The sequence below is a fragment of the Pyrgilauda ruficollis genome, unplaced genomic scaffold, assembly GCF_017590135.1.
Source record: "Pyrgilauda ruficollis isolate IOZ18807 unplaced genomic scaffold, ASM1759013v1 scaffold173, whole genome shotgun sequence".
NCBI lineage: Eukaryota > Metazoa > Chordata > Aves > Passeriformes > Passeridae > Pyrgilauda > Pyrgilauda ruficollis.
In genome coordinates this window covers 705,945-730,087 of record NW_024516209.1, presented here as the reverse complement: position 1 = coordinate 730,087, position 24,143 = coordinate 705,945, and the positions used below count along the sequence as shown (strand labels likewise).

Here is a 24,143-nt window from a genome sequence, read left to right as displayed (position 1 = left end):
ACTTTATACTTTTGTCTTTACTGGGTTTTTTTTTCCTGGAGCACATCTTAACTTCTCTAAAATTCTAGAACGATTCCATAATTCCATTATGGAATAAATCCTAGATAAATTATGGAATAATTAAAAAATGAAGGCTCTCAGCCCCTCCTCATTTTTATAAATGAAAGGATAAATCCCTATTTTCAATATATTTGTCTCCTTCTTTCCCTGGAATATCCAATCCTCCCTGTTCTTTCCTATTCCAGCACAGGAGAAACAGTGTCACTTCCCTTGCTCCAAACTTCCAGCTCCAAACCCTCAGTGGGAATGTCTAAACCAGGAAATGGGGATTTTGGGAAGCAGGACAGCTGGATTTGGGGGTTTTAGGAGGTACATTGACTTCATTTTCCAGGAAACTCAGCTTGGATTCCACCTCCTGGTTAAATAAGATTTTTTCCAGGGATTTTCCCTCCTCATGTGAGTGCTTCTGCCTTGCCATTTTCCATGTGTTTTTTTGGGAAGGAGCAGGATTGCCTGGTGCCTTCCCAGCTCTTTTCCTGCTTGTCCCTTCTCCATTTGCAGTGTGGTGCTTTTGGGAGCAGGGACACTTTGGGATATTAAAAGCCCAGTGCTCTGCACAAAAGCCTTCCCAGGAATTCCTCCCAAAATTCCATTAATATTCCATTAAACACAGGGACAGCTGCACTTCTGTCCTTGGTTTTTATCCCACCTTAGGGATTCATAAACAAAGGAGCAAAAGCACTTCAGTCCTGGAAGTGTTCCAGCAAATCCTTCAGTCTGGAGGATGAAAATTGAGGGGAAAATTGGAATAGATATGTGGAAGGAATTCCTGGCTGTGGGGGGAGTGAGCACTGGAGCAGTTTTCCCAGAGAAACTGTGGATGCTCCATCCCTGGAGGTGTCCAGGGGCTGGGAACAGCCTGGGATAGTGGAAGGAGCTCCTGGCAGGGCTGGGAATGGGATCAGCTGGAGGGACCCTTCCATTCTGGAATTCTGGGATTCTGTTAATGAGAGCAGCAGAGAGGGAATTTCCTCCCCACTTCCAGGGAATTGCATTCCCAGCAGAAACCCACGGCTGTAGCTCTCCATCAGCATCCAGGAAAAATGGTAAAAAATTCCTTTTGAGCTTTAGGATCCTGTTGGAATTCCAAATTCCCACTTTGGTTTGTTGCCTTCCAGTTTCCTTAGCTCTGCTGTGGATGAGGGTGATGATCCATGGAATTCCAGCTGCATCCAGGATATTTCTGGCTAACCCAGCCTGAACAAAACAGGTTAAATCCCAATTTCCTGAGCTGAGCTTCCCTTTCTTTGGACATTGTGGTGGCTTTCAGATGGATCTCTGTGAATTCCTGAGCTGAATTCCTGCTGGGAGTGGGCCTTTTCAGCTCCCAGGGCTCTTAGGCTGCTGATACTTAGATAAGAAAAGCCCCAAGCTTCCAGATATTCCTCTTTTAAAGGGAAGAAAAGAAAAAAACCCTGAGGATTTAGGGGAGATGAGGCTCCTAAAGTTTTGTCTTTCAGACTTTAGAAGCCTGAGGGCATTTTTTTGGCTCCTTTTGCATAAGGAAAACCAGGATAAAAATTCAATTATTGTGTGGGTTGCACTTAAAAAAGAGAAAAATCTTCAGCTCAACCTGTTGAAGCACAAATAAATGCTGGAGCTGCTGAACCCTGGAATTAAAGTAAAATTTTACTTTTTATCACCATTCCCCTGGCAAAATTGGGATGTTTCTGTCAGGAGAGAAGATGATAAAGTTTAAATATAAAAAGTTTTGGTCAAAATGTATGTAAGGTCAAAATATATGTAAGGAAAACTCCATGTAAGGAATTTTGGTGGAAATGTGGCCTCAGATAAATAATTTTGGTTGAAATATTGGTCCATATTAAAAAAAAATTATAGAAATGTGACCCATGTAAAGAATTTTGGTATAAATGTGGTTCTGTAGCCTTAGAAAAGCTTTTCCTGGAATTTAATTGGTGTTTAATTCTTGTTTTTTAACAAAATCAGTGCACCAAGCTGCTGGAAACAGAGCAAAGGTGGTGAAGCTTCCTGGTGGTGGGGTTATTTTTTTGTTCTTTGCTTGATTTTGTGGTTCTTTAGGTTATTTTTAAAATTTATTCGGCACTTCTCAGGGTGTTCAGTTTTATTTTGGGTTTTACCAACTCTTTTCTCCTGACTTTCCCAGGAAGGAGCCACAAAAGTGCAGGAATTCTGCGTTCACTCTCATCCCAGTTGTATTTTTGGTGCCTGCAGGGAGCAAGGTGCAGCTGAGGGAATTGTTCCAAACCTGTGGAGCTGGAAAAGTGCTGGAGAAGCCCTGGGTGATGTGTTGGGATGGATCCTGAGCTTGGAGCAGGGGGATTTTATGTAACTTCATCCCAGCGTGGGAGGAATTTGGCACAAGATTCCTGAAGGAACAGCAGCGCCTTCCCTAATTTTGGAATTCTATTTTTATGTTTTTGGTTGTTTTTTTTTTTTTAAATTTGGGGAGAAGGAAGAGAGGTTGGGAAGGAAATAGGATTCATAACCCTGCTTTTAGGAAGGTCAACCTTTTATTTTCATTGATGGAATCTCAGAATCCCAAATGGTTTGGGTTGCAATGGGATCATCCTGTCCCACCCAGGGACAGCCCTGTCCAACCTGGCCTTGGACACCTCCATGGATGGGATCAGCTGTTTCCTCTCTTTTTCCTACAGGATTTTTTCTGGGATTTTCTGTCCTTTCTCCTTGTCATTAATTATCCTTGTTATTAATTACAAATATGAAATCTAATTGCCTCTCTCCCAATATACAGCTGATTAAAAATGGGTTTTTGTGTATAAAGAGAGTGATTTTTGCCTTAGAATCCTCAGCTTCCACCTGGTGGTCGTAATTCTCTGCTGCATCTACTTAGGATATCTGGAAAATCTCCCTGGAATCACCAAGGTTGGGAAAGACCCTTAAATCACCAAATGCAAGGTTTTTGTTGAGTGTTGACCCCACAAAACCTCAAACCCAAACCGCGTGACGCTTCCTGAATGTCCCAAACTCCTCTTCTGGTGATCCTGAAATTGAAAGCTCTTTTTGGGCCTTAATTGCAGTGGAAGTGGTGCTCTTGGAGAGCTCCTGAACCTGTGGGATTTGGAATTCCTGCCTTGCCTGACCCCTTTGAATTGGAACTCCCGCCTCGGGTTTCCTTGATGGAGTCAAACCCTGTTGGAGCTGCTCTGGGAATAGTTTATGGTCTTTTAATGAGCTGGATCAGTTGGATGGGAGAGGCAGGAGAATATTCCTGAGGGGAAAGTTCTTCCCAGCACTTCCCTTTGCTCCCAGTTCCCAGCTGGTGGTGGTTTCACTGGGGACCTGGGTGGTTCTTGTGCCATCGCCGCGTCCGCATTGCTCCGAAACAAAAGTTTGGACTTTTTCTTCCAGAATTGGGTATTTCTCATTGATGCTTGAGGTGGAATCTGTGAACTTTTCTGTGGGAAATCTTTGGCTTTGTCACCACCACAGTGCTGAGTAAAAGCTGGTAAAATGAAGGAGAATTCCAGCTCTGGGCTGTGTTGGAGTGCTGGGGAGGGGTTTTGGGATCTCGGGTAGATCCATGACAGAGGAACTGTTGGTGTCTTTGCTGAGGTGTGTTGGCAGGGCCAAGAAATTCCCTGACACTCTCCAAGGAATTGAGCAAAGCAAGGAGAAGGAGTTGTGCTCCTGTTCCTTCTCCTTCCCTGAGGAGAAACGACTTTGCTATGGGATCGGAGCAGAGAACTTGGGAAGAGTGGAAAGCTGGGAAAACCCAACTTTCCTGTTGGCTCAGCATGGAGAATGATCCTAATTAATTCATTTTCAAGCTGCCAAAATAGGGATTAATTATGCAAATAGCCAGGGCAGATGCACAGCAGTCAGACCTTTGTTAATGTCTTCAATTTCTGTCAACGAGAGGCTGAAACTTTTGGTTATCCAGGGAAGTACTCAAATGGAAAGAATCCCAAATCCACCTTTTTCAGTCACGTTTTTGAGGGTTTTGTTCCTGCAGCATGTTGGAATAACTGGAGACAACACCAAGCCAGCGGTTCTCTCCAAAAAGGTTTGCTCTGTCCTAATCCATGTGGGATTTTCCAGGGAATTTTGGAGCCTCCCACCTGTGCCACGCTCCCCTCAGAGCTGGTTTGTGTCTGGGTGCCGTCGGTGCTTCCCTCACTCTGTGTCCCAAGTCCATCCCATTCCAAATCCAAATGTCCAGTGTTTCATTTCTTGTTCCTACCTGCTTTCCTGTTTTTTTCACACCTTCTTTTCCTGTTTTTTTTTCCATGTTTCCCCGGCTGGATTGCAATAGAGAAGAGGAGAATGAGGTGAGTAAAACCAATTCCAACGTTCCTGGATCTCCTGTGAGCCCAGCTTGGGTTGGTTTGACTGAGTCATTCCATGAATCCAGAGCCACTGAGGGGCTGGATAAAGCAAATGGATGCTTTTGTGGGATTCCTCTGGTTACATTTGGGAAGGAGGGGCAGTAATTCCCATTAAATTAGGAAAGGAAGGACAATAATTCCCATTAAATTTGGGAAAAAGTGGCAGTAATTCCAGTACCACTTGTGCCACAAGCACACGGGAGGTGATGGCACAGCTTGGTGTGGGTTGGTGCTGATTATTTAAAGACTTAATTTGTAAAAATAATGAGTTTTGCTGCCTGTGACTCAATGAATTTTTTGGGAAAAGAGAAAACTTGGAGGCCTGGGATAGATTTTAATCTCCTGGTTTTGGAATGAGAGCTGTTAATCATTTTGGATGTGCTTTTTTTTTTTTTTTTTTTCCATTTTGGGTAATGTTCCCTTTCTGTAAAACAGGAGAGGAAGGAGAATTCCTCTTCTCCTGGAGAGCTTTTCAGTAATTCCCACCTATTACATTTACCAGGTTACCTGTGGAGGGTGTTTCAAATTCTGGGAATTGTGTTTTGTTCAAGTTGCTGTTATTTAAGGAAAAAAAAAAATCCCTGGAAGGGTGAACTCATGAGGGGAAATATCCTGGATTGTGTCATCTCTGCTGAATTTAGGTGTGGGAAGGGGAGGAATGGAAATGTGGCAGCTCTTTCTTGTCTGCAGATCCCATATTTGGGACAAGGTGGATCTATCCAAACCCCATTATTCCCATTATTTCAGAGCTGTTGTGCTTGAAATTAGAAGGATTTTGATCAAAACATTGACACTTAAAATAATGGCACCAAAGTTGTAGCAAGGAGGAAAACTCTGAAATGCTGATTCCCTGAATTTCCAGTATTTTTACCTATGTATTTATTAATTTATTATTTATAGTTGATATTATTAAAAAATCCTATCTCTGATAAGAATTTGGGTTCAGATCTGAGGAGATTCTTCAGGGTATGGTTGGAGAGGAACCTGCTCCCTTCTCTTGTCCCAGGCTGGAGTAAAAAAATTGGGAATTTCTGCTTGTGAGGATAATAATTGATCCAGGAATCCCCCAAAATGCTGTTCCCTCACTCTTCAGGAGGCTGAACTCCTACAGGAGGGTAGTCTCAGTAGGGTTCATTTTGTCCTTCATTCTTCCATGAATTAATGTGGATTAATGCCAGGATCACTTTTGATGTGTGGATTCTCTGGAGAACAGGGATGGCATTTCCAGCAGGACTTTGTGGAGATGGTTTGAGTTGTGGTGAGAGGAGCCCGTTTCAGAGCTGGAGATTCTCCTTTTTTCCAAAGTCAATGTTTTGGGTTCCCTTTTAGCCACGAAACTTCTTTAAAATCTTCCCTGAAATGTCCCCTCATAAAAACCATGGATTTCAAGGAAATGCTTTCAGGTTTTGTTCCCGGTTTTCTCACAGTGAAGGGAATTTGCTGTTGCAGATCCAGAGTGATGCTGGGTTGGGTCACCAGGATGAGTCATGGATAGACCATTAACAGGTGCTCACAATGAAACCCCAATGTGTTGAAAGCGAGGAATTTTTGGGATATGTGATGTCCCAGGGTGCAGAAAACACAGGATTTCCAATCCACCAGTGTCTCATTTAATCATTTACTGTGGTGCCTTGATCCTGGGCAGCTCCACGTTGTTTTCCATGAGTTAAAGGATAACAGAATCCTTAATAATTCACAGAGGGCTGCAGGAAACTGCTGCTCCTGCCAAAAATGTGCTCATGGCACAGCTACAGCAGCAAAACCCGGCTCTGGACAATTTGGAAATGCTTCTTTCCATTGGAATTAGGGTTAACACAAAAAATATAATTTTCAGAGCAGCTGTGGCTGCCCCTGGATCCCTGGAAGTGTCCAAGGCCAGGTTGGACAGGGCTTGGAGCAGCCTGGGATAGTGGAAGGTGTCCCTGCCCGTGGCAGGATTGAAGCAGGATAATCCTGAGGGTTCTTTCAACCCAAACCAGTCTGGAATTCCACAATTGTGGTGCAGTTTGGATTTTTGGAGATAGGGGCTGTTGACAACAAAGCCCTTTTCCCACTTCATCTTCTCTGGGATTTTATTCTTGGGACACAGATGAGCTGTAAGATTTAATACAGAGGAAGAAATGCTCAAATGAGTGAAATGAGTGAATATAGGGTGCTGTGTGCTCTGAAAATTCCTGGGTTTGGGCGTGGAAGGTGCTGAGTGAGCTCCTGGGCAGGAGGCAGCCAGAAGCTCCTGGTGGGAAGGACATGGAACTTGGAACGGTCGGTTGATCCAGAGGTGAGGGAGTCATCATGCACCACTGGCTCCTGATGGGAATTCTTGGGGAGTTGTTAATTAATGCTGGTCTAGGCCTGAGCCTGGGAACTTGCCGGAATTAGTAATGACCAGGAGAAGGCTGTTGGGGGGAGGTGGGAAAGGATGGGGTTTAAATTCCTGCTGTAATTGTTGTTGGTCTGGTTTATGTTGGACCCAAATTCCAAAATCCCAGGATGGTTTAGGTGGGAAGGGACTCTCAAGATCATCCAGTGCCACCCCTGCCATGGCAGGGGCACCTCCCACTATCCCAAGCTGCTCCATCCCCAGTGCCCAACCTGGCCTTGGACACTTCCAGGGATCCAGAGGCAGCCATATCTTTGGGAATTCCATCCCAGTCCTTCCCCACCCTCCCAGCCAGGAATTCCTAATTTCCAGTCTCCCATCCATCCCTGCCCTCTGTCAGTGGGAGCCATTCCCTGTGTCCTGTCCCTCCATGCCTTGTCCCCAGTCCCTCTCCAGCTCTTTTAGGCCCTGGCAGGGCTCTGAGCTCTTTCTGGAGCCTTCTCTAGTACTTGAAGGCTGCATCCAGGTGGATTCACATAAACAAATGCACTTTAAGCTTAAAACTCAGGATCTTTTGTAGCCTGGGACCACAGGAACAGCATAAAAAAGCAGAGTTTTGCCCTCAATTAACTTTATAAGCTGAACTCTCTTAAAAAAAAAAAAAAAAATTAAATGATAAAAGGACTTTGAACTTGGTCATTAATAAGTCAGATAAAAAGCCTCAGCCCAAACCTCAGAGGAGGCTTAGTTTCAAGCTGGAGAAGTCTGAGGAATTGATTTTTTTCAGGACAGAGCCAGGCAATAAAGACAGACCCGGGGTATGCATTTCTCTTTTATCATCATGAAAAATTCACCAGGTGAAAGAAAATGCTGCAGAACTGAGTTCAAACCCCGCAAAATCCAATTCCTCCAACTCCATCTTCTTTTTCTTCCACAGGGCAAACCTGAAACGGTGCCGAGAGCCGGTTTTATCAAAGGCCCCGTGTTTAAAGGCGTCGCCTCGAGCCGCTTTTTGCCCAAAGGCACCAAAACCAAGGTTAACCTTGAGGAGCAGGGAAGACAAAAAGTGTCTTTCAGTTTTAGTTTAACCAAGAAAACTTTACCCAATCGATTCCTGGCTGCTCTGGGAAACGAAAAACAAAATGAAACTCCCACCCCTCCAGTGGTTCCCCTTCCAACTGATTTTAACCCCAAAAATAAACTGGACCTGGGGGACACCGCCAGTTCAGCTGAGGAATCTTCACCTCCAAAGCCGAAGGTAGAATTGGGGAAGATTCATTTTAAAAAACATTTATTGAACGTCACGGCAAAGCCACCCCCGGCTCCGGCGGCGCTGCTCCCGGCACCGGTAACGGAACCGGTGGCCTTGGCCGTGGATTTCCCTCCCACGCCGCCGCCTCCCCCGCCCCCGCCGCCACCGCCGGCGTCACCGATGCCGGTTCCTGGAGCCACGGCCCCGCCGCCGCCACCGGTGACACCGATGCCGGCGCTGCTGCTGTCGCCGCCCGGCGAAGCTGAAGCCCCTGTGCCGAGGGAGCCAAGCCAGGCGCTGCCCAGGGAGGCCTTGGAGCCGGACGCCAAGCAGGATCCGGCGTCGCGCGGCTCGGAGGAACGCGTGACTCAACCTGCGCCCGAGCAGACGGAGATAACCCCGCCGAAGGAAGATTCCCATATTGGGAAGGAGGATGAGGTTTCTGACGGCTCAAAGGGTGCTCCCGTGTCCTCCCGGAGGCAGGGGGCCAAGAGGAAGTTCTCCCAGTCGGACGGAGCACTGCAGGGCTCCGAGTCCGACGAGGATTCCGTGAGGACCTCCTCCAGCCAGCGGTCGCATGAGCAGAAGATCTCCAGCACGGAAAAGGAGAGAGATTCCAGACGGAGCTCCACGTCCCTCCGAGGTGATGACCTGGGCAAGTCCTCGTCGCGCTCCAGGTCGGACAGGGATGAGAAGTACTCGAGCTATTCCAAATCGGAGAGAGACTCGCGGTACTCGTCCTCCCGCTCCCGCTCGGACAGAGAGAGGAGGCGAAGCCGGTCTCATTCCCGTTCCCGCTCCGATCGCAGCTCCCGAACCAGCTCCTCCTACTCGAGGTCGGAGCGGTCACATTACTACGACTCCGACCGCCGGTACCACCGGAGCTCCCCGTACCGGGAACGGTCGCGCTATTCCCGGTCGTACGCGGACAGCCGGGCGCGGGAGAGCTCTGACTCGGAGGATGAGTACAGGAGGACACATTCCAGGTCCAGCGACTCCAGGCGTACGTCCTCCCATTCCTCCTCCTCCTACAGAGACTCGAGATCCTCTTACTCCAAGTCGGACAGGGACAGCAAAGTGGAGTCGTCTCACGCCGACGTGGACAGGCGAGGGAGGTCGTCTTCAAAAGCGGATCGAGATTCCAAAAGGACTTCTGAAAGTGAAGTATCCAAAAGGTGCTCTCCCCTTGATGAACTGGGCTGTCGGAAGGGGACATCCCATTCCAAGCCCGACAGTAATGTGAATTCCTCCCGCTATAAATCCACCCCTTCTAAGGCCCCCGCACCAAAGCCTGATAAATTTAAGAGTTCTTTCTGTTGTACAGAATCGATCGAAGAAATCAAGTCCAAGTCTAATTCTCTAGATTTAGAGACCTCTTGTGTAAAGAACAATGAGATCAGGGTGTCCAGTGTGAAAAAGTTGGAAAGGGAAAAGACACTTTCTCCGTTAAATCAGTTCAACGATTCTCCCGCTTTGCCAAAGGCCGACGAGTCCAAGGCAGGTTTGGCAAATTCAAAATCCGAGGAACTTGCAGCAAACAAAGGCCATGACAGTGTTAAGGAGCAAGAAACGTTCTTAAAGGCAAAGCACGATCCCTTAAGAACGTGTTTCCCCACGGAAATGAGCGTGAACGGCTCCCCGGAGGGTCAGGATGAGGGTCTGGCAACCTCCAGTGCCTGCAGAACAGAGGATGTGGCTGCATCCTCTGACCACAGCCTGGATCAGTCGGAAGCATCGCCTGCCGTCAAGACCAGCCCGTCATACCCGTTGCCATCCAATGGGTTTGAGAGCACCGATGTGTCCCAAGAACAAGAGCTGGATGATTCCCAGGTCCAGTCCAGCGAGTGCAACAGCCTGTTCCAGGAAGCAGAGGCTCCGGAGCCGCAGCAGCCGGAGGAATCTGCTCCTCTCCCTGTCGTGAGTGTAGATCCCACTAACACTGTCCTTAAGAAGTTGGATGAGGAGGTGACTCCGTGTGACAAAACCAAAGAACCGGTTTTTTGCTACATTTCTGATGATGCCACCCCTGGTTTGTACCACTCGGAAGTGGAAATCGAAGCGGAACCTGCGGATTTGAAAGTGACATCCGAGACTTTCCTGGACGTGCAGGTGGAGCCGCAGACGGTGACGTGCGATTACGAGAGCACGGAGGATTCCCATTCCAAGTCTGCTGGGGAGGATGAGCACGGCCATCCTTCCCATAAAGTCAGCCTGGCAGTGGAAAGCTCGAGTAGGGATTCCTCCCAGGATGGCTGTTCCCAGAGGCTCCAGTCGGATCATCCCATGCCGGAGGAAAGCGTCTCTTCCAAATGGGACGTGCCCCCGCCAGGTGTGTGCCAGGAGCCACTCCAGCATTCGGAAGCAGAAGAGATGCTGGAGTTGGATGCTCAGCACGTTGATCTTGGCTCAGCAAAAGGCAAGTCATCGTTCCAGAATGAACATTCCTATTATTCGGAAGTGCCACTGGAGCACCGCAGCAGAGAGGTTGTGGAAGAAAGTGCTGTTTCCACGGAGGGAGCTGAGCTGGATGAGCTGAGGGTTCAATGTCCTGGCGTATCGGCCGAGAGGGATGAGGGAAACGAGCCTTTGGTGGCCTCGGCTTTTCCAGATGCTTTGTATCCCTCCTCCGATGTCATCGTCACCACGGAGGACACGGAGATGGCGACCCAAGCCCCAACGTGTGACAGCAGCGGCAACGCCTCGGAATTCATTCCTGCCAGCCATGATGATTATTCCGACATGGGGGACAGTGACAGCGAGGGGGGCAGCGAGGACAGCGACACGGAGGACTCGGATTCTGATGATGGGACGCCGCGGAAGAGGCTCCAGTCGGTCGTGGTGGTTCCCAAGAACTCCACCATAGCCATGGAGGAGAGCAGCCCGGGCTCCTCCCGGAGCAACCGGCGCTTCTCCGACCACTGGGATGATGAGCGGCCCGAGCCCAGCAGGCCCTACTATGAGGAGAGGTCAGAAAATATGGGGAGTAAAGGTGGTCCCCAGGTGGAGAGCCGGTGTTCTCCCAGAGGGATGGAGAAGAGTCCGGCAACCTCCACGGAGCTGAGCAGGAAGGAGCCGGAGGAGCTGCGGGCGGATCCGTGCCAGGCCCAGAGCGACGGCGTGGACAGCACGAGCCAGGCGGACCTGACGGCCGATTGCCACGGCAAAGCTGGCACGGAGGAGAGGATGGTGCTGCCGGACGTGGTGGCCATGGGGAGGCCCATGGGCCGGCCGGAGGAGCAGCCTTTCTGTGTCCCGGAGAGTTTGGAAAGCACCGACACATCCCGGCACCAGACGAGCTCTTCCAAGCCTGACAGTCGGCAAGGACAGGGCGGGCTGAACCAGTCTGGCCTCGGAGACTACTCCAGGCTGGATGGTTTCCGTGCCCCGGAGGAGATGGGTGCTGTGGGCTGGGATTTCTCCCAGCAGGAGAAACCCAGCAGCACCTACCAGCAGCCGGACAGCAGCTTTGGGATGTACTCAGGCTACGTTTACCATCCGGGCCTGGGAACCTATCCCAGCTCCCAGAGCTACTGGCAAGGCAACGGTTACTGGGATGCAAGGGCAGCCAGCAGAGCCTCCGTGGTGAACTACGAACGCATCCAAGGGCAGGTGCCCGATTCCCTCACGGAAGACCATGAGGAGTACGAAGAGGATGAGCGTTGGGATGAGGAGTGCAAGCCCCGCTTCCCCAGCCCCTCTGGAAAATCCCAGATGCCCGGGCAGAAGGAACAGGGCTCGGTGCAGGCGCACGAGATCAGCAGCAATTCCACCAAGGAGCCGGTGCCGGGCGGGGAGAAGAAGGACGAGGTGAAAGCTTTGGAGAAAAACGAGGTGAAGGAGCGAGGCCCGCCGAAAAAAAGGCGTCCGGAGTTGGAGAGCGACTCGGAGAGCGACGGGGACTCTGGGGAGAAGAGGAAGGGGAAGCTGGAGGGGGAGCAGGTGGAGCCAGTGCCACAGGATTCCTCCATGGTGGGCAGGTTATGCATCATGGATGACTTCAGGGACCCCCAGCGCTGGAAGGAGTTTGCCAAGCAGGGGAAGATGCCCTGTTACTTCGACCTCATCGAGGAGAACGTCTACTTGACGGAGAGGTAACTGCTGCTTTATCCTTGTTTTAATTCCCTGGAGCAAGTCTGGGATTTAGCTTCCATTTGGTTCCAGGATGGTTGGGTTTTTATGGCCAGATCCTTTGGAGGGAGGGGCAGGGATGTTGCATTCCCACATTTGGCAAAGCCACCCGGGGCTCTTTTCTCCTAAAGAGAATCACCCAGTTTGCCCCACACAGTCCCAAGTGCTGAGAAGAGTTGGAAAATGGGAGGATCAGAGGACAAATTTGATTTATTTGTACCCTTTTTCATAGCTTTACCAGATCCTGCCTGTTTAATGTCCCCACATGCCAGCTTGCTCCCTTTCTATTGGCACAGGGAATTCCGTCTGGGTGTGGAAAAGCTTTTGGACAAACAAGGCACTTTTCCAAAGGTTTTGGTTTCTTCCATGTCTTTATTTATCATCTTAGAAGAGCTTTTTTAGATCTAATAGCCATATTTTTCCTTACGGATTTTTTGCCTTGTTGTGATCCACACTCCAGAGCATTCCCCAAATCCTTCATGGAAGCTAAAATATGAATTAGTGGATGCCCTGCTTTTTGTCTGCCTCTGATTCTCCTCTTTTTTATCCTCTCACTTGACAGCAAAGCAGAAGCTGAAGTAACCAAACCCTCCAATTTGCCTTATTAAAATATGGGTGTCCAAATAAACACAGACAGGGAGGAGAAAGGAAAAACAGCTGTGTGTTCTGGGAATTCTCTTCAGGAAATCACCTTTTGTCATCACAAAGTCATCACCAAGCCAAGTGTCCTTGGGTGTTCCTGTCCCTAGGGTTATCAATCCACATGTTGAGAAATTTATTTTTGCATTTTTCCGAAAACCACTGATCAGGATAGAGGAGGAATTTCTCCACCTGGCTGCTGTCTCACCTGTGTTTCCATGCCTTGGCTTCTCAGGAAGAAGAACAAATCCCACCGGGACATCAAGCGGATGCTGTGTGAGTGTCCCCCGCTGTCCAAGGAGGAGCGGGCGCAGGGCGAGGTGGCCTGTGGAGAGGATTGTCTCAATCGCCTGCTCATGATCGAGTGGTGAGCTGGGGTCCATGGATTGGCCTGGAGGTGTCCTGGGAATCCCTCAAATAACTTGGGAATTCCTGGGAGGTGGCAGTGATGTGTCTGTGCTGGCCTGGAGCGACCTTCGGAGCTGCCACCAGAAGCTCTGGCTGCTCCATCCCAGGAAGGTTTCAGGGGTTGGATGGGCTTGGCGCAGCCTGGGGCAGTGGGAGGTGTCCCTGCCCATGGCAAGGGGGTGGAATGAGATGGTCCTCAGGGTCCCTTCCCACCCAAACCATTCCATGATTCCATGATTTTAATCTTTGGATGATCTTCAGGAGATCAGCCCTCACAACCTCCTGGATCTCCTTTCCCCAGAGGCTCTCCAGCCTATGGCTGGTGTCTCCTCCTCCCTCTGGAAGAGGTTTGGTGTTCCATGGATGCTGGAGGTGGGGACAGGGTGCTTGGTGGGATTCCCCTCTGGCACAAGGATTGTGGAAGGATTGGAATTACCTGGCAGAATCCCAATTTTTGCTCTTATCTCATAGGCCAGACGTAGGGCAGGGAATACCTTCAAGGAATAACCCCCAGAACAAGGGGAGAAGAGCCCAGTTCTCCCCACTGGGGTGCCCTGATACAGAAATACAGCGGGATCAGCATTCCAAATGTTTTTATCTTTCCAGAAATAAACGATCTGCGTTTGCACGTTGACAGTCCCGTGGTTGTGCTTTTTATAGCAAACCACATTTGAAGGTTTCGCACGGAATTTCTCATGATTATTTGGGATTTATTTCCCATCTGAGCCCTTCCTGTTGGTGCTGTTTTCCTGCTGGGAATTGATTTGCTCCCTTCCCTTCTCTTCCCTTCCATCAGCTCCTCCCGGTGTCCAAACGGTGACTACTGCTCCAACCGGCGCTTCCAGAAGAAGCAGCACGCGGATGTGGAGGTGATCCTCACTGAGAAGAAGGGCTGGGGGCTCAGAGCTGCCAAGGACCTGCCATCGTAAGCCTTCCCTCTTCCCACAGCCTTTTCCCACCCTTTTACTGCTTCCTGAAGGGAGAAAAGCCTGTGGGGTCTGGATTTCCCTGTCAGGAGATGGGCTGAGGTTCTTCCAGCTCGTCCTGTCCCTGCTGGGTGTCTCTCTTCCTCTTTGGCATCTGCCCATCTGTGCTTTGATCTCCCACTCTGGTTTTGCTCTTCCTGGTTTCCCAACAGCCTTTCCATGGCTTATTCTTGGGATGAATCTGCCTCCTCTTTCTCTGTCCCTACTTCATTCCAGTTGTGTCCATTCTTCTCTTCCCATCTCTGCAAAACTTCTCTTCCTGAGTCCTCCTCCTCCTCCCCTTTGGACAACAAGAGGATCCAGAGGGGATCTTTCCTCCTGTTGTTAATTCAGGATTGTAATTCCAAGTGCTGGGTTAGGTGAGGCCAGGAAAGGAGAGAGGAGTGAGGACATTGAGATCTCCTGAGGCACAAGGGAGGATCAGGATGGGGAGATGAGGTTTACTGGGAGAAGGGAGCATCCTGGAGTGTGCCCAGGGCAGGGAACAGAGCTGGGAAGGGGCTCAGCCTGGAGAAGGGGGGGGGCTCAGGGGGGACCTTGTGGCTCTGCACAGCTCCTGACAGGAGGGGACAGCCGGGGGGATTTGGGATCTTATCCCAGGGAACAGGGACAGGAGGAGAGGGAACAGCCTCAGGCTGGGCCAGGGCAGCTCAGGGTGGATATTGGGAAAATTCTTTCCTGAAAAGTGTTTTCCAGCCCACAGCAGCTGTGGCTGCCCCTGGATCCCTGGCAGTGTCCAAGGCCAGGTTGGATGGGGCTGGGAGCAGCTGGGACAGTGGGAGGTGTCCCTGCCCATGGAATGGTGTTGGAATAGCTCAAAGTTCCCTTCCAACCCAAACCTCTATGAATATACTGAATTTTTAGAATAAACCCTGCTCCAAGGGGAGCTTTGTCCCTCTGTCACCTTCCCATGTGACAGCATCAAATCCCAAATTAATCAGAATTCCCTGAGATTAAGGCACATCATTATTGCTACACCACCAGGATGGCCAGGCTGGCAGTTGTGTTCAGAGAATCCACCTGAACAGGGATTATTTTATGTAATTTGTGTGGGTTTTTTTGCTAAGAAAATTGATGTTTTCCCCTCTTGCAGCAACACTTTTGTCTTGGAATACTGTGGAGAAGTGCTGGATCACAAGGAATTCAAGGCTCGGGTGAAGGAATATGCCCGGAACAAGAACATCCACTATTATTTCATGGCCCTGAAGAATGATGAGGTGAGCAGTGGCATTGCTGGGATGGGATTGCTTTGGCAAAGGCTGGATTTAGCTGTGTTCAGCACCAGCTCCTTGGGAACCCATGGAGCAACGTCCTGAATCCATTGGGAATCTTTTCCTGAGGAAAGGAAACTTCAAGCCTCAGGATTTTTTAACCCATTGTTCAGTTCCAATTAAATTCTGGCAGCTTAAATGTATCTCAGTGCCCTTAGGGAGGGAAAAGTGTCTTTCCAAAGGAGAAGATGGAGCATGGCTCATTGTTCCATGGGAGAGAAGTTTGGGAAGATGCTCCAAGCCAAACTCGCCCTTTTTGGGTGCCCAAATACACCAAAAATCCACATTTCTTTTCACATTAAACTCCATGAAATTGGAATATTTTAAGCTGGCAGAGTCCCTCTGTGCAGGATTGCCACTGGAATGTTTATATATGGGATATCCTTAATTATTTATGGCTGCTTCAGCTCTGAGGGATGTGGAGCTGTTATCTCTGCCTGAGAACAAGGGGGATAAATAGAAATTTCATCTCTTAATCTCCTTGTCTCTCCTGTCAGGACTTTTTGGGTCTGGGGAGCTTGAGAAAAAAGAAGCTAAAAATACTCAGAGTGGTTTTTCCTGGGTGTTTTTCCTCCTGAAATAAGGATTTTTTGAGATTGGTTTGTGATTTTAAGTGTCGCAAAGGAGAATTTCTAGTTATAAAATGAGTTTTTATTTCTGGGATGACTTTTCCCTTGGAGTATGAGGTGTGTGGGAGAAAATTCACTGTCCCATCCCCTCATGGCTGTATCAGAAACAAAATCCAGGATCTGCATCCAGCTGGAGAACTCTGGAAAATGAGGAGCCGTGTACCTAAGTGCATTTTTGGGGGGAATTAATGTCCTAACAAACCCCAATCTCTAAAATAAAGATGGGGAATATCAAATAAAGAGTGGGAAAGGAGATGATTCCCACATGGGTTGTGTGTGTAGCTGCTTCCCAAGGATTGAGCCTTTTCCCTGCATTTCTTGTCCCTTTTCAGATCATCGATGCCACCCAGAAAGGAAACTGCTCCCGTTTCATGAACCACAGCTGTGAGCCAAACTGTGAGACCCAGAAGGTAAAATGCTGCAGCAAATCCAGCAGCTCCTCCCTCTGGAGAGCTCAGGGTGAAACGTTCTCCTTCTTTATTTTGGGGAGTTTTGTCGCTGTTGTATCAGTGACATGAAAACGCCTGGATTTCAACCAGGCACTTTGCCTGGTTTTAAACTCCCCGGTGCTGCTTTTCCAAGGATTGGTGTGCTCAGGGAAAGCAAACCTGGACTTGAGGCTGGAATAACTCCTGGATTCTCTTTTCCACAGTGGACTGTGAATGGGCAGCTCCGGGTTGGGTTTTTCACCACCAAGCTGGTCCCGTCGGGCTCGGAGCTGACCTTTGATTACCAGTTCCAGAGATATGGGTATGTCCCCTTTCCTGGCACAGGAATTCCTGCTCTTCCCCTCTCCCACTGTCACTGGTCCTACTCCATCCCTTTTCCCAGATAATTCCCTTCCCTGCTTCTTCCTGTCTGGTTATTAATTAGACTTTGCAGTATTCCTCGAGAATTCCCGTTTTTCCTTTCCCACTCGTGTTTTATGGCTTTGCAAGCACCTGAGGAGCTGTAAAACCCCCTGGATAACTCATCCCCTCTTCCTGGCCTAATCCAGGGCTGCAGGGAAAGTTCCAGCCAGGAACTGGGATCCCTTTGCTAAACCTGAGCCTAAGATTCCTCCATTATTGTTTGGTGAAGTATAACGTGAGGAGCATCCCTTCCTTTTCCTTCTGGATCCTTCTTCAGGCCCTTCCTCTGAGTTTTTGTTGCATTCTAAGATTATTCCTCATTCCTAGAAATTCTTGGAATTGAGCTTCCTTGCTTCTTACCGCTGCAGAGCCACGTTCCTCCAATGGGTTCCACATATTTAAAAGAAAACCCTACCATTTTCCCAAGAAATTGTGGAATGGAGTTTAACATGGATGGTGTGTCAAGTAGGAAATACAGAGGCTTGGTAGAAATATTCCTTGGGAATTATATTTATTGCATTTATTGTATTTATTACATTTATTATATATATTGTATTTGTTATCCATGGCTGAACATCCAAAACACATTTTCCATGTGGATTTTGCTGCTTCCATGAATCCTGAGCTCATTCTTTATCCTGTTTTGAGCTCTAAAATTCAGTATATGAGCTATAAAATGCTATGAAAGGCAAGCTTTTCCTAATGCATGTATAATCCTAAATTCTGTAGGAAAATTAGGATATTGATGGCAATGTGGGATAAGAAGTTGTCAGCCCCACCAGCTCCACCTTTTCCTCTCTGGATCCTGGTTCTTGACCTGTGGAGAGCCTGGAAGTGAGGCAGGCTTGGCTTTCCAGCTGCCACATATGGGGATCATGGCAGCTGTGTTGGGAATAAAGACTTTATTTGGGTTTTCCATGCAGAACCATTCCCATTCCCGGCTTCTGAAGGCGCAGAGGTGGCTGTGCCTGGGGTTGAGCTGTTGTTGAACCTCCCTTTGTGTCCCCCCCACAGCAAAGAGGCCCAGAAATGTTTTTGTGGCTCCTCCAACTGCCGGGGGTACCTGGGAGGGGAGAACAGGGTCAGCATCCGCGCGGCCGGAGGGAAGATGAAGAAGGAGCGTTCCCGGAAAAAGGACTCGGTGAGTTTGAGGATTGAGCCTCTGGGATTGAGCACAACCATCCCCCAAAACCACCCACGTGGCTTTAAATGCCTCCAGTTATTCCAGGGATTCCACCACCACCAGCCCTTCCCATGAAGGAATTTCCCCAATATCTGACCTGAGCCTCCTCTGGCACAGCTTGAGGCCGCTTCCTCTCATCCCATCACTGTTCCTTTGGGAGAAGTTTACTCCTGATGACCTCAGGGTTCAGTGCCATCAAAGGTTGGATTGATGATCTTGGAGGTCTTTTCCAACTCCAATGATTTTATTTCACAAGGTCCCTCAAGATTTCTGTTTTCTTGGATCTTCAGTTAAATCAAATTTCCTTTCTCCTGGTTATTTAAAGTCCCACCAGAGAATGACTTTCCCAGGTCCAGCATTTGCTCATCCATAAGTAAACCCCACCATAAATTGGATTTAAAAATGTGGGTTGCTTTCCATGATTTTCAAACAGTGATGAAAGGTGAACAATATTGGCTTTGCCATTTAAGGCATCACCTGAAATTTGGCAGCTCCAAGAGCAGAGTTTCACCATTTCCAGGTTGGGAGGTGGAATTTTAGAGACAGCACATGGAATTGCAGGGATGGGTTCATGCCATGTGGAAAAAGTGCAGAGAATCCAGGGCAAGAGGAATTTTTTTGGGTGAAATCTTCTGCAAGAACCTGCACAGGCTCTTCTTTAATTCCTACAGATTGTAATTATTCCATCCTTGAAGGGACAAGCCTCTGTTCCTATGGAGAAGATTTATTCCTAGTTCTTTTGGGAAGTTTAAAAACGCCAGTTTCATTTTAATGTGCTGTATCAGAGAGGGAGGAAAGCAAGAAATAATTCCTAAATCATTTATAGAGAGTGAGTAAGCCAAGAAATAATTCCTAAATCATTTATAGGGTGTTTTAAAGCAGTAATTATTCACTAAATGAGAGGGTGATATTTCAGTGTCCGTGTGGAGAGGGACTCTCTGGTTGTATGAATCTGTTACAGTTTATAATCCATTAATCATTACAAATTTATAAAGAATTTATACAACTCAGAACAGAAATAATAAGTTTTACCTGCAATTAAAGATAATTTCTTAGTTTGTTTTCCTACATGAAAAGATAAACTCAGGACCAAGAGGGTTTTGGTGCAAACACCTGGGATTTCCAGCAGATCTGAAAGGTTTTCCTTAGGGAGAAGGGAGCTTGGAGTCAGGGAATTGCCTGGCCTGAGCCTGAGGGTGTTTTGCTGTGGCTGTGCAGGTGGATGGGGAGCTGGAGGCGCTGCTGGAGAACGGGGAGGGTCTCTCTGACAAAAACCAGGTGCTGAGCTTGTCCCGGCTCATGGTGCGGATCGAAACCCTGGAGCAGAAACTCACCTGCCTCAAACTCATCCAGGTGAGGAGCGGCCTGGGAAGGGGAGGGATGCACGTCCTGTTCAAGTTTGTCATCCTCAGAGGAAAGTGGGGAGTGTGGGAGGCAGGTGCTGCCCTTTTTGCTGCATCCCAAGCTCAGCTGAGCAGCTCCAGGATCCATTGTCCTTCAGTGTTGTTCCCCAGTATGAGCTGTAGTGGTTGGAATGGTCCTGCTGCTGGATCCCTGCTCCAATCCCAGCAGTTCCAGCCACTCAAATCAGCTTGCACCTGCTTGGGTGCCAAGTTCTGGCTCTGCCGTGGCTTTGACCATGATCCCAGTGCAGGAGTTTTCCATGTTTTTGCCTGGAGGTCTCTGACTGTTCCCACATCTGGCTCTCCAGAACACGCACTCGCAGTCCTGCCTCAAGTCCTTCCTGGAGTGTCACGGCTTGTCCCTGCTCTGGATCTGGATGACGGAGCTGGGCGATGGCAGAGGAAGCACGGCCAACAACCTGAAGCTGCAGCTGGAGGTCAGTGATTCCATGGGATTGGGGGCTCTCATGGAATCCTCGAGGTGGGAAAAGCCCTTTAAGATCGAGTCCAACCATTCCCCAGCACTGCTGGGGCCACCACTCACCCTTGTCCCCAAGTGCCACATCCACAGGGCCCTTAAATCCCACCAGGAATGGTGACTCCAGCCTGTGCCAGGGCTGGCCAGCCTTTTTTGGGGAACAGGGTTTTGGCAGCTTTGCTGAATGCTCGGGATCACGAGGATTTTCTTTTCCTTCTGTTTTTTTTAAATACAAATCCATGCCAAGTGTTCATGAAAAACAACCTCAGGTGCCTCAGAACCACAGGCCTGAAACTTCTGCCCTCAGGCAGATCCTTAATAAACAGAAGGAATTTGCTCCTGTGGTTTTCCTTAGATTCCTGACATAGATTCCATGAGCCAGAGCTTAAAGAGTGTTGCTGTTGCTGTTTATTCTGTGCTGAAGCACAGGGAATTTGAGATCCTGACAGTCTGAAGTGGAGCTGGAATGTTTCAGTTTTCCATAAGCAATTTGGGATTGGATGCCCAAAGACTTCTGGAAGTTCAAGGTCATTGAGTCCAAGCTGTGCCTGATCCCCACCTTGTCCCCAGCCCAGAGCACTGTGTGACACCTCCAGGTGTTCCTTGGACACCTCCAGGGATGGGACTCCACCACCTCCCTGAGCAGCCCCTTCCAATGTTTAACGACCTTTTCCATGAATAAACTCTTCCCAAAATCCATCACCCATGACCTGTGATTGTCATTAAATAGATGAGATCAGATATTTAGATTTTAGATTTTGGGATATTGGGAAGGAATTCTTGGAAATATTTAGATCAGTGGTTAAGGAAGAATTAATTCCTCCTGTGAGGGTGGTGAGGTCCTGGCACATGTTGCCCAGAGAGGTGGTGGACTTCTCATTCCTGGAAGTGTCCAAGGCCAGGGCTTGGAGCAGCCTGGGATAGCAGAAGGTGTCCCTGCCCATGGCAAGGAGAACTGAATGAGCTTTAAGTCCCTTCCCACCCAAACCAGGATTTTATGATCACCTTGATATTCCAGAGTTAATTCTTCCTGAGAAAAGTGAATTATTCCAGGTCGGACACAGCTTTAAATCCTGCTGGCTCTGACAACGCCCTGCTTGTCCTTGCCCTTAGATCATGAAGACCCTGGAGCTGCTGCCCATCCCTACCAAGAACATGCTGGAGGAGAGCAAGGTGCTGCCCATCATCCAGCGCTGGGCTCAGACCAAGACGGCGGTGCCGCAGCTCAGCGAGGGCGACGGATACTCCAGCGAGAACACGTCCCGGGCCCACACCCCGCTCAACACCCCGGAGCTCTCGGCCAAGCAGAGCGTGGAAGGTGACACGGACACCCCCAAGAAGCTGGTGTTCCGCAGGCTGAAGATCATCAGTGAGAACAGCATGGACAGCGCCATCTCGGACACCACCAGCGAGCTGGAAGGGAAGGAGGGCAAGGAGGACCTGGACCAGCTGGAGGCAGCCCCAATGGAGGTGACAGAGGAACAGCAGCAGCAGCAGCAGCAGCAGGACATCAAAACTGCTGTGGAGGCGCCGGTGGAGAGCAGCAAATCCCAGCCTGCAGAGCTGGAGGCCGAGCCTGAGGCAGAGGTCAAGGAGAGCAATGGAGGGAAGCTGGAGGAGCCCATGGCCATGGAGACGCCGTCACAGGACGAGGAGGAAGGAGTTTCCGACGTGGAGAGCGAGAGGAGCCAGGAGCAGACGGATAAAATCGTGGATGTGAGCGACTTGGCCACCAGGCTGCTCGACAGCTGGAAGGAGCTCAAGGTAAGAGGCAGCTCCGTGCAGCTCCAGCACCTGGAGCTAAGGAAAACGTGGATTTGGTGGTGGTGTGGTGCAAATGGGGCTGGTTTGACGTCTTTTGGTCAATATTTGGTAACTAAATGGCCTTTTCCATGCAAAAAGTGCTTTCTGTATAAATCCTCTGGTGGCAGCTGCCCTGGTGTGACCTGAGAAATGTCCAGGTGTTGGTGAAACCAGCAGCTGGTTGGGTTTGGGCACACAAGGACACCTTGGTCATCCCCTTAGACTTCCAGGGAATGAGCAGCTCTGAGGGACTGAGATTCCCATGAGCATTTTGGGTGGAAGTGGCCCACATCCCTCAACGTGGAAACAGATGGATGGACTGTCTGCTCCTGAATTCCATCCTTGGAAGTGTTCAAGGCTACTCCTAAATGCTCCATCCCTGGAAATGGCCAAGGTTGGACAGGGCTTGGAGCAGCCTGGGATAGTGGAAGGTGTCCCTGCCCATGACAGGGAGTGGAATTGGATGATCCTTAAGGTTCCACCCCCAACCCAACCATTCTGGGATTCTCTGGATGGAGTTTATCCCAACATCCCCAGCTTTTCTTATCCTTTCAACCTCTGCTTTTGATCTGCACCGTGTGGAGCCTCCAGAGAAGGGTCTGTTGGCCATGCCAAGTTCTTTCAAAGGCAATGCTGGATCATCCCCTGGGTGGTCACAGCTGGAAGTGCCCAGATTTGGGTGTTATTTGGGTCTTCAGTGGTTTCACTCCCATCAAGGTTTTCTGGAGCAGAAAATCTCTTCAGGAGAAGGGCTTGGTGGCTCCCTCTGTGCTCTGGAATCGTGTCCCTGTCCCATAGGTAGCCCATGGATGATCTGCAGCCAACACCAGCTTTTTGGTGGGATGTAGGATGACATTCCAGTAACTGTTCTAAGTTAGGAAAGATTTAGATTAGTGGTTAAGAAAGAATTAATTCCTCCTGTGAGGGTGGGCAGGCCCTGGCACAGGTGCCAGAGCAGCTGGGGCTGCCCCTGGATCCCTGGAAGTGCCCAAGGCCAGGCTGGAGCTTGGAGCCGCCTGGGACAGTGGGAGGTGTCCCTGCCATGGCAGGGGTGGCTCTGGATGTCCTTTAAGGTCCCTCCCCATGCAAACCATTCCATGGTTCTATGGATCTCACTCTCCACTCAACACTTCAGCCATTCCTTGGGTTTCTTTAGATCTTTGGAAACTCCTCATGGATCTGCTGCTCCTGTAGGATTGCATTCCGTGTATTATTTCATATTCCTTACATTCAAGGGTAGGAGGGCTGGGAGCCTCTTTAATAAGTCCAAACCCAGTGATTCCTGAGGATCCAGCAGGAACTGAAGGCACTGCCACAATTCCAGCTTCTTGTGGGCTTGGTGGGACTTGGAGGCTCTTCTGCCCTTCTCTTAATCAACCACCAGCCCAGCTTTAATTACTGGAAGTAGTTTTAAGCAAATTCATGTTTTCTGATGCATCATGGAGCTAAGGAGTTTATTTACCCATTGACTTTGATAATCAGTAATGATTGAAAGAGGTTAATTAAAATAATGGGTGTTAATTGTACTGCGGCACCGGCGCAGGTGGAGGAGACCTCACCTCAAGCTTTGCTTGTGCCATTTCTGAAGCAGCAAACACCAGGATTTAGAAATGCAGAGATTCCCAGGAGAATTCAGGGACATTTTACCTCAGTCTGAATTTTTCAGGAGGATCAGATACTCCTGAACTTTCACAGATTTTGGGCACAATCATTTGTGACACAAATCTTAAAGGGGGGAAGAAGTGAGGTGAAACACATTTCTGTAGAGAGGTTGGGTTGTGCTTTGGTGTTTTCCTTCCTTTTTTCCAAGTGGATCTGATCATTTACCAGATTTGAGTTTGCAGACTCTTGGTGTGGTTTTCCTCTCAAAGCAGCACCGTCAGGTTGAATTTGTGGTTCAGTTGGGCAAAGTCCCTTTCCATCATTGCCAAGAGAATTGTTAAGGTTGGAAAGGACCTCCAAGATGAAGTCCAACCTGTTTTAAACTAAAAGTTAAGTCAGGCCTTAGTCCTGCTCTGCTTTAGAGACTTGTTTTGGGTATCCAGACTTAGTTGCTCCTTTGGAACAGCTGTGTTCCCTTCCACGCTCATTTACATGGAGCAGCACACAGAAAATGATAAAATATTAATAAAATGTGTGAAATTTCACAAAACTCCCCCAAAACATTGGTTTAAGACCAAATTTGATCTGATGGTGTCGTTTTATCCCCAGAATTTGTGTTTTCTTTGGAGCTTGGAGAAGCTCAGCTTGGGAATCTACAAGAATTCTCTTGAAATTGTGGTGGGACCATGGAGTCCTGACACATTCCCGTATTATAGATGTGGATTCTCATCCTCTGTGTATTTATTAATGAACCTCTGGTTGTGGTTGTAGGGATGGGGTTGGATCTCATGGGCTTGGAGTT

At 48.9% G+C, this 24,143-nt stretch overlaps 1 protein-coding gene across 1 annotated transcript in view; it reads left to right on the top strand.

The window, feature by feature from the left end:
- The window catches only part of SETD2 (SET domain containing 2, histone lysine methyltransferase), a 51,504-nt gene that overhangs the window by 6,827 nt on the left and 20,534 nt on the right, over nt 1-24,143 (top strand). The window contains exons 2-12 of the mRNA XM_041464171.1: nt 4,316-4,331; nt 7,646-12,051; nt 12,963-13,094; nt 13,932-14,060; nt 15,215-15,338; nt 16,354-16,431; nt 16,674-16,771; nt 17,887-18,013; nt 19,274-19,408; nt 19,767-19,895; nt 21,050-21,700. Coding sequence (XP_041320105.1) covers nt 4,316-4,331; nt 7,646-12,051; nt 12,963-13,094; nt 13,932-14,060; nt 15,215-15,338; nt 16,354-16,431; nt 16,674-16,771; nt 17,887-18,013; nt 19,274-19,408; nt 19,767-19,895; nt 21,050-21,700 — 6,025 coding nt within the window. The remainder of the gene's footprint in view (nt 1-4,315; nt 4,332-7,645; nt 12,052-12,962; nt 13,095-13,931; nt 14,061-15,214; nt 15,339-16,353; nt 16,432-16,673; nt 16,772-17,886; nt 18,014-19,273; nt 19,409-19,766; nt 19,896-21,049; nt 21,701-24,143) is intronic.